At 56.9% G+C, this 9,528-nt stretch overlaps 1 protein-coding gene across 1 annotated transcript; it reads left to right on the top strand.

Annotated features, from left to right (window-relative positions):
• The first annotated feature begins 260 nt into the window (after positions 1 to 260).
• Positions 261 to 3,844, top strand: LOC103696928 (BTB/POZ domain-containing protein At5g66560-like). Its single transcript, XM_008778655.6, has 4 exons — positions 261 to 825; positions 937 to 1,006; positions 1,142 to 2,590; positions 2,792 to 3,844. The coding sequence occupies exons 1-4, from the start codon at positions 788 to 790 to the stop codon at positions 3,359 to 3,361; spliced, it is 2,127 nt and encodes a 708-aa protein (XP_008776877.1). The 5' UTR covers positions 261 to 787; the 3' UTR covers positions 3,362 to 3,844.
• The last annotated feature ends 5,684 nt before the right edge of the window (positions 3,845 to 9,528 follow it).

Genomic DNA, 9,528 nt, shown 5'->3' with positions numbered 1-9,528 from the left:
CCTTTCAAATTTGTAGTTTGTTTCCCGCGCCTCTCCCGTTCGGTCCCCCTCTCTTCAACGCGCCATATCGAACGGTAGATGGGATATTTATGAGCGGCTGCAGAAACCTGAAAAGTCTCGTGACTTGCAAGTCCCAAATACGGAAAATAAACACCGGCAAAAGGAAAACAATTGAAAATAAATAAAAAAACGGAAGACAAGTAAAAAGGAAGAAAGCATATGAAACTAAGAAGATTATATTTTACCAAAGGGAAGGATGATTAGCTTGTGCATATGAAAATGTTGGAAAGGAAGGAATGAGCTTTCCCACTGATTCTTGACACCTCTGTAATAACTACCAGGAGTGGGATTCTGAGGTAATTATAATTAAGCCTGCAAGAGGAACAGCTATAGGCAATGATCGATGTTCGAGTAATGAATTAAAATAAAGGATGACAATAATTGTGTTTTGCGGGCGGGGTCTTTTTCGAGCTCTGCCATGTTCCATTTGTTTGCGCTCCCCAGTGGAATTCCTCTGCTTTTTAAAAAGAGGACGCTTTGCCTGTGGAATCTCCTGGCTTCAAGAGTCGCCGCGGATGCACACGGCTTCCAGCCTATCCCAGAAATCACCAGGCTCTCGTTCCACAACTTGGATCATCCAAAGAAGAGATGTTGTTTGGAGAAAGAGGGGACTCGGTTCTGCGGGACTGACGGGTTCTGGTGCTAGCAGCAGCAGCAGCAGCAGGAGGAGGAGGAGGAGGAGGAGGAGGTAGAGGGGCACATTCCGAAGAACTCGGGCTAGAGAAAAATGGTGGCAGAGAAGCTCGGTTCCAAAGGCCAGGCTTGGTAAGAAAATTTCCCTGTTACATTCAGAACGCTCCTTCTTGCTCGTTTCCTTTGCCCCATTCTCTTCGGCTACCTCCAAGATGGTGGAACCTTATTCACTTCCATCGGCAGGTTCTGTACCACTGGATTGCCGAGCGATGTCGTCGTCAAAGTCGAAGAGATGATCTTCCATGTCCACAAGGTGATCGAGAATTCTCATCTCTTGCTCTGTTTGGTTTCTACTGCTTGTAGTCTGGAGTTCAAGGAAAGATTATAAAATGATCCCCAGAAGACTTACAGATCTTTTTCTCCCTCTTTTTGGCCTCCGTGGCGGCAGTTCCCTTTGATGTCCAAGAGCAGAAAGCTCCATCGGCTGATAACAGAGCAGGAAGAAAACCCTGGAGAGCGTGGAAGAATAAGAAGAGCGCAGAACGGAGGAGACGATGATGCTGAATCAAGAGAGGAGGAGGAGAAGGAGGAGGAGGAGGCGGAGGAGGCGGAGGAGGGACAACGAGAAGCAGAAGAAGATGAGATCAAAGAAGAGAAGGAAGGGGAGGAACCGGGGACGCGCCCCATCTGCCTCCCGGACTTCCCCGGCGGGCCGGAGACGTTCGAGGGGGCCGCCAAGTTCTGCTACGGCGTCAACGTCGAGCTCACGTCGTGGAACGTCGCCCCCCTCCGCTGCGCGGCGGAGTACCTTGAGATGACCGAGGAATTCGCAGAGGACAACCTCGTCTCCCGTACCGAGCGGTTTCTCGCCCAATCCATTCTCCGCAACCTCCGGGAATCGGTCCGAGCCCTCAAGTCCTGCGAGGACCTGGTTCCCCTGGCGGAGGACCTGGGCATCGTACAGCGATGCATCGATTCGATCGCCGCCAGGGCCACCTCGTCCGATCCCGGCTCCCTCTTCGGGTGGCCGGTCAATGACAGGCACGGCGGCGCCTCGAACGCCGTCCTCTGGAACGGGATCGACACCGGCATCCGCCGGAGGGGCGGGATCCTATCCTCCTCCTCCTCCGCTGCCGCCGCCGCCGCCGCCTCCTCGGCGGACTCCTGGTTCGAGGCTCTGACGATCCTGAGTCTGCCGATGTACAAGCGCGTGATCGCGGCCTTGAAGGCCCGTGATCTGGGCTCGGAGGCCATGGAGGCGGCGCTCGTGTCCTACGCCAAGAGATCCATCCCGGGGCTCTCCCGGTCAACCACCACCCGGCGGCACGCCTCCGCGCCCGTGGCCTCGGAAACGGAGCAGAGGGAACTCCTCGAGACCGTAATCACCAATCTGCCCCCGGAGAAGAGCTTGCGCTTGGGGCGGACGACCACCCGACTCCTCTTCGGGCTCCTGCGGACGGTCAACATCCTGCGGGCCTCGGAAGCTTCGAGAACGGCTCTGGAGCGGAAGATCGCGTCGCAGCTGGAACAGGCGACGCTGGACGATCTGCTGATCCCGAGCTTCTCCTACCTGGCCGAGACGCTCTACGACGTAGACTGCGTGCAGCGGATCTTGGGCCACTTCCTCCAGGGGTTACAGGAGGCAGAGGCGGAGGAGGAGAGCTCGTCGGCGGTGTTCGCCGCCGACGAGGAGGAGGAGGAGGATAGGGGCGCGAGGATATTGCCGCGTGCCGGCAAGCTGACGGCGGTGGGAAAGCTCGTGGACGGGTACCTGGCGGAGATCGCGTCGGACACCAATCTGACTCCCGACGGTTTCTGCGAGCTGGCGTTGGCCCTCCCCGATCGCGCGCGGGTCTTCTACGACGGGCTCTATCGGGCCGTTGATATCTATCTGAAGGTACGGTACGTTTCGTTCAGGATATCCTTCATTCACGGGGTTTTTTCTTTTCATCCTGTTTTTCTTTTTCTTTCTATTTTGCTTTTGTTTTTTGTCTGTCCCCGGATCGATGGGTTGAATCCCAAGTCAAAATTTCGACTGCATGCAATAACAACGAGAACAGTAAAAGGGGAGGAGCAACGTGACATCGTTCATTCGCAGGCGCACCCGCGGATGAGGGAGGAGGAGCGGGAGCGGGTATGCGGCGTGGTGGACTGCCGGAAGCTGACGCTGGAGGCGTGCACCCACGCGGCCCAGAACGAGCGGCTGCCGCTGCGGGCGGTGGTGCAGGTGCTCTTCTTCGAGCAGCTCCAGCTCCGGCAGGCCATCGCGGGGACGCTGCTGGCGGCGGAGCAGGAGGCGTCGGCGGCGGCGAGCGCCGGGAGGACAAGGGGCGGCGGACGCGTCGTCGGCGGCGGCGGGGACACGTCGGCAGCCTCGTTGTCGCGGCGAACGGCGGAGCGGGAGAACCAGGTGCTGAGGCTGGACATGGACAGCATGCGGAGCCGCGTGCAGGAGTTGGAGCGGGAGTGCGCCAGCATGAAGAAGGCCATCGCCAAGATGGACGGGCCCGGCCGCAGAGGTGGTGGGAGGCCGGGCGTGGGTGGAGCAAGAAGGAGGGGGACGAGGATGTCGAGGCTGGGGTGCAGGTTCAGCACGCAGGTGTGCGACTCGCACGAGCGCACGGTGGTGGAGTCCAAGTCCTCCCGCTTGGAGGAGCTCAGCCCGTAGACAGTGCGGGACGGCCGGAACAAACACGGGACGGCTTTGGCTCTTTGTTACGTTTTTTTTGTTACCACGTATGAAAGCCCACCTTGCTTGTATAGCAAGGTCGTCTTACTTTGTTTTTTAAAGTATCTTATAATAAGCATATGTTCCAGGGCAATTTTCTTGTGGAGACTCCGAGCGCCGGCCCTCCGTCCGGTTCCTTCGAACCTTTTGGACGCGTCGGCTCCGGACTCTGCGAGCTCGCCTTCCAGCCACGCCCGTCCAACTTTTGTTGGCAGCGAGCAGGGGACGGAATCTCTCCTCTACTCCTTTTTCCTTTCTAAACCTTAAAATGCAATGAGACAGAGATGGGACAGCTAAGTCTCGCATGGGTTCCTGCAAGCCAAGCCGTGCTACGTCATAGCTTGCTGAGCCATTACCAATATTTGTACCTTTAAATTTCCCAAGTTTGCAAGAGTGCAAAAATACAAGAATCTAGCACCAGCAGCTTGCGCAACGCTAGGAATGCCGGCAACTTTTTTATTAAAAATATTCAAAATATATTTTACAAATAAAATTTACATATTTGAGAAAAAAATAGAAACTTTATTGATAACAATGTGCAGTGAAAAATTATCTAAGTTGTGTCATACACTAAAATTCATCTATATTGATCTGTATCAAACCTCCTAATTGTTTCATTTCAATATAGACACTTGGATAACCAGTAAGAAATCCATCCTCAATTTTATTCCCAAGATCTGTGTTTTCAAATTCATTATCTCTGGGAGTTTCCTTTCTGTAGTCATTGTTGAAACTGGAAGAATCAAAATGAGTCTTGTTGCTGGAAATTGGACCCGGGGGCAATCTTCGGTCGAGGAGAGGGAGCGATTGTTAGTCCTCACGGCGGGGCGGCGGTCTGTCGGCAGGCGGCGTCCACCGTCCGGGGCGGTCGGAGAGAAGGAACAGCAGGTCCTCGCAGCGGGGCGGCGATCCGTTGGCTGGCGGCGTCCTCCGTCCGGGTGCCTGCACACGAACCGGTGGCCGGGTTCTCCGGCGCCGGCCCTCCGACGCTCAAGTCAGGGAGGGGGCAAATAGTGGGGAGAAGGAGATAAACAGTGATTTTTGGGTGTATGAATGTTCCCATCCCCTCTTGAGAGGCCAAGGCTCCCTTTTATATGCGGGGGTCGGTTTACCTGTGATGTAACAGGGCGAGGCCGTAGTACGGCTTGGCATGTTGTTCAGGTCGGCGCTCGGTCAGGCGAATCATTGCACTGATGTCGGCGGTATGGCCGAGATCAGAGACTTATCATAGTCGACTAGACCCTGCTGGGTCGATTTGCCGTGGAGAGCTGGGGATCCGTAGATGTCAGGAGCCATGCGCATTTATTGTGGAGTAAGTCGGAGATCCGCATTTATTATGGAGTAAGCCGGAGATCCGCATTAATGGTGGAGTAAGCCGGAGATCCGCATTTATTGTTGAGTGTGCCGGAAGATTACAGCGGCCATGCGCAATAAATGCCGGAGGGGTGTTAGAGTACGGTCCTCGGACATCGGGGTTTCTCTTAGGTCGGAGGTTTCGGGGTCGGTCGTCTTGTGGCCGAGCGTTCCGAGGTCGGACGCTGACTTCGGCTGTCCGGGGTCGGAGGTTGTACGGCTTCTTAGGGGCATTTATGTCATTTGGGGGGAAACTTTATTCCCCCCAACACTACCCCCCGACTTTCGAGTTCGAGCGGCTTGTGGGGCTCGGACGTGGGAAGTAAAGTCTGTCACTAAGGTTGGGGGGAAGGTCTCGCCCGCCCCCTTGTGCTTTCCGGAGCTTTCATGGTGAGATATGCGCCCTTTGGCGTCTCGAGGCTGCTTTATTCGGTGAGCTAATGATGGAGCTCGTATCATCATGCTTCTTGAATCGCCAGGATCATTTTACGGCGGATTAATGATGGGGGACCTCGAGCTCGTCGAGGCGGTGTCTCGATTCCGTAATCGACGTTTCTGGCTCATTAATGAGTGTGCCGTTACGGGGTTTGAAACGGACACGCGGCGCGACCCGAGGTCGGACGCTTTCGATTTCATGTTACTGGATCATAATTCCGAAGAAGTGGAGGCCTCATCGGGGCTCCACGTGTCCCAGATCTTATTAAACGAGGGGAGCGGGGGTTACGTCCGCTCGTTCCTCAAGACGATTTGATTCTGTGGACCCATGATGAGGCCCCGAGATCCGATGGGACAACGCTTCGATTTCGTATCCGATTTATTAAACCGGAGTGAGTACGGTGCCTCGGCTTCCGAGGTCGACACGTGGCGCAACCCGGTCGGGGGGATGGGAACCGACCCCGTCGATCTGGGCCGTCAGGGGGGTCTATATAAACCCCACGAGTCTGCCCTAAAGGTCTTGTTTGGCTGCCTCTTATTTTCGTCGTCTTTCCCCCCGGCTTCCTCCCTCAGCTGAATCTTGCTGGTGGTGCCCGGAGCGATTTCCGGCAATGTCCAGTAGGTTTTCTTCCTGTTTTCACTAGGGTTTCCTCTTTTCTCCTCCTCGTCAACTTCCATTTTCTACTCTTAACTTTTGCTCCACTCTTCCGTGAGAATGGGTTCCGGTCCCGAAGAGGTTGGGTCGAGTCTGTCGGAAGAGGAGCTGGAGTTAATCCGCTCCCGTTTCTTCTTCCAGCCCGGGTTTCGCCTTGAAACCGCAGGGCCGGAAGACAGGGTGACGCAGCCGCCCCCAGGTCGGATCGCGGTTTACCGCGAGACACTTTGGGCGGGCCTGCGTTTTCCCGCCCATGAGTTCGTGAGCAACTTGCTGGCCGAGTACCAGCTCGTCCCGGCGCAGTTGGCTCCGAACTCATGGAGGACCATAATCGGGTTTTTATCCCTGTGCCTCGGGCACGGGATCCCGATTTCGGTAGGCCTTTTTCGCCGGTGTTTTCTGTTAAAGAAAAACCCGGCGGACGTAGGGTGGTTATATTTCGCCTTTCGGGGCGGTATGTCACTCTTCCGGGGCGCCCCTTCCTCGATTCACGAGTGGAAGAGGAAGTTTTTCTTTCTGGCGTCTGCGGCGCCTTGGGGGTTCGAGCCAAGGTGGGGACACCCTCGGCTGAAGGCCCTCAACAAACTCTCCGAGCCCACGGGGAGGGAGCTGAGGACCCTGGACTCTTTGCGAGCCCTCGGGAGGGGCAACGACCTGACCGAGCTCCTGCGGGAGGACGCCCTGGCGAGCGTGGGTCTGAGCTCGGCGCGCCCCGAGGGTAAGGGCGGTTGCATTATTCTATTTATTTATTTCTTGTTCTCCGTCTTTACGGTCACTGGTCTGACTCTTAACAAAATTCTTGATTTCAGATATTCCACGCATGCCGACCAGCAACACATCACTTTTCTCTCGCCTGAGGAGGCGAGAGGCCGAGGCCGGGGGTGCTGCGCCCCAGCCTCGGAAGAGGGTGAGGACGGACGACGCTTCTTCGTCGGCCGGGACGAGTGGCCCCGAGGCGGGGGCCCCTGCAGCCGACCCGAGGCGGGAGCGGGTTGTTGGTGATGCGGGCCCGTCGGCCCCTCCTTGCCCTACCCCCCTTGCCCAGCGGGGGGAGCCGTCCGTGGTCCGGCCGCAGCAGCCAGGACCCGGGCTTACCCGAGGCACCGAGGCGAGCGGCTCCGGGTCCTCGGGTTCGATCGTGCCGAGCTCTTTCCGGGCTTTGCGAGAAGAGTCGGTCGAGCCGGACTCTTCTATTCCCGAGGGGCGCTCGGCCTTTCAAGATGCCGAGGTCGCACGCTCCATGTTGCGGCGTGCGGTGCTTCCAGCGGACCGGGCCGTGTTCCGGGGTATTTCGCTGGAGGAGGTCGTCGGCAGTGCTTACTGCAACACCGCCCGGGTAAGCTTCCTTCTTAATTTCCCCGAGTTTTTAGCGTACATATGTGCTTTTCAACTCACAATACCCTCGTTTCTTTCTTTTCAGCATATTCTCAAGCTCGACACCATGGCATTCATCGCTCATGGGTATCGGGAAGAAGTTCAACAGCTCGGCCAGCAACTGGAGCCGGCCAAGAAAAGAGTCGCCGAGCTGGAGGCGGCGTTGGCCGCGGCCGAGGCTCGGTGGACAGCCACCGAGGCTGAGCGCCTTGCCATGGTGGGGGCGCTCGAGGAGGAGAAGGCGGCTCATGCCCTGACCAGGGCAACCATGCGCGGCACGGAGGCGCGCTTAGGGGAGGTCCAGGCCAGGGTCGCGGCCCTCGAGTATGAGGAGGGGGTCTTCCACCTCCGACTCGGGCAACTTGAGGCCCGGGAGAGGAGGGCCCTCGAACGAGCCGAGCATGCTGTGGAACTCTTCAAAGAGTCGCAAGAGTTTCGCGACATGTTGGAGGAGGAGACGGTCGACGGTTTCCTTCGAGGCTTCGAGAACTTCCGGGAGCAGGTGCGCCGGTACTGCCCTCAGTACGACTTCTCGACGGTCCGTCCGAGGGAGGACCGGGGCTGGGGGTCCGACGTGCAAGCCCTTCCTGCCATCCTGACGTCCGAGGCGGGAATATACGAGCAGGACCCCGCCGAGCCTTCGACGGGGGTAGCCGAGGCGGACGGTGTCATGGAGGCGGCTCCGGCGGCCGAGATCGACGCTGTCCCGGAGGCGGCGCCCGAAGCTCCTGCTCCCGGCCCCGAGCCTGTTCCGGAGGAAGATCATGAGGTCATCAATGTGCCGGATGACCCCCCGGATGTGGCTCCCGCCGCTTAGGACTTAGCATATTTTTCTTTTCTTTTTCATTGTATCCGGGGTCGGCCCTTGAGTGGCCGACTTCCAATTTTGTAATTGGCCTTCCGGCCCTTTGTTAATGAAGAAATGTTTTTGTCATTCTGTGTTCATCTTTCCCTCTGTTGTCGTGGATGAGGCTAGAACCTTAGCTAACCGCCTCGACGACCTCTAACTTCGTATTTTAATCTTTGGGCTGCTTAACGAAGCTGCCCTTTTCCCTGGCTATATCTTAGCCTTCTCGGATTCCAGTCGTCTCGACCAAAGGGAGCTCCGAGCTTAGGTTTCTAGAAAATTTCTCTAAGTCCTATAACTCGGATCTTAGAGTCGTGAGAGTTGCCACGTTTGGCCTTTAGGAAAATCTTAAGGCACCGAGGTCGGGCCTTAGCCCTTCAAGTGGGACCGGAATAGGTCTATTCGTGCCGCTATTCGGGGAGTTTAGTCGGGTTTCCGAACTCAACTCCGAACCTCTCATAGGGAGCGCGGGCTAATAAATAATTTATTGCCGAAGGTTTTCATAGTTATCGTTCTCGGACCCTGCCGAGATTTCGGTGAACAAGGCTGGGATTCCCAAAGATTGCCTTGGTACCTGTGCTTGGCTGGTACATTCGTGGCCGGGACCACTTTCTCAGCTGGACGTCGGAGTTTACTTAGAAGAGCCGAGTTGGGCCCTACTTTATGAAGCCTTAGTACGGATTGCGGAGACTTGACGAACAGAGCAGGCATAATGAAGTTGGGAGGTCGGTCTTAAGCCGACCCAGCGAAGAAGCCCGGCTTTGGGGCAAAATAAGACTCCAACATTGGACGAGATCCCGCTCGGCAATATGTAGATAAAATTTGACAAGGAGGGCGTCTAGTTGGGTGTACCTCTTGCATTCTCGGGGTCATGCTTCGCATGGTGGAGTAGGTCGCTTCCCTTCCTCGTCGACCTCCGGAGTCATTTTTGACTTGTAAAAGGGGCTCGGGCTTCCCATGGACCCGGCGACTCCTGCCGGAGTTGAGAGGATCTGGGGAGGCTCTGTTGATTTGTAGCCCTTTTTGAGATCGAGGGGGCTTAAGACCCTATGGTCGGACCTCGGAGCGCCTCAACCTTGGTCGAGGGATCTCACGTCAGGTCGGCGGGTTCGTGGACGCTTTGCTGACCTGTGATACCTCCCGAGGTCGAGGGAGTCTGGTTCTCTACGGTCGACCCTCGGGGCATCCCGACCTTAGTCGAGGGACCGTTCGTCAGGTCGGCTGGTCTGGGCACGCTCTACCGACCGGCGACGCTTTCCGAGATCGAGGGAGTCTGGTTCTCTACGGTCGACCCTCGGGGCATCCCGACCTTAGTCGAGGGATCGTTCGCTTCGGGGATCGGGGATCGTCGACCGCTTCCGGGGGTCCACTTTGCGGCGCCCCGGGTGGAGCCACCCTTTCCACCCCTCACGGCGCCTTCCCGAGGTCGAGGGAGTCTGGTTC

Source organism: Phoenix dactylifera, chromosome 15 (assembly GCF_051530095.1).
Source record: "Phoenix dactylifera cultivar Ajwa chromosome 15, Ajwa_hap1_PhDact_Kaust_v1.1, whole genome shotgun sequence".
Lineage (NCBI taxonomy): Eukaryota > Viridiplantae > Streptophyta > Magnoliopsida > Arecales > Arecaceae > Phoenix > Phoenix dactylifera.
Note: the sequence above shows the minus strand (reverse complement) of the source record. Positions and strands in the feature narration are given on the sequence as shown.

Coding starts and splice junctions, on each gene's coding strand:
- LOC103696928 (XM_008778655.6), top strand. CDS start 788: ATGGTGGCAGAGAAGCTCGGTTCCAAAGGCCAGGCTTG. Junction 826..936: donor GGTTCCAAAGGCCAGGCTTG/GTAAGAAAATTT, acceptor TTCCATCGGCAG/GTTCTGTACCACTGGATTGC. Junction 2,591..2,791: donor CCGTTGATATCTATCTGAAG/GTACGGTACGTT, acceptor GTTCATTCGCAG/GCGCACCCGCGGATGAGGGA.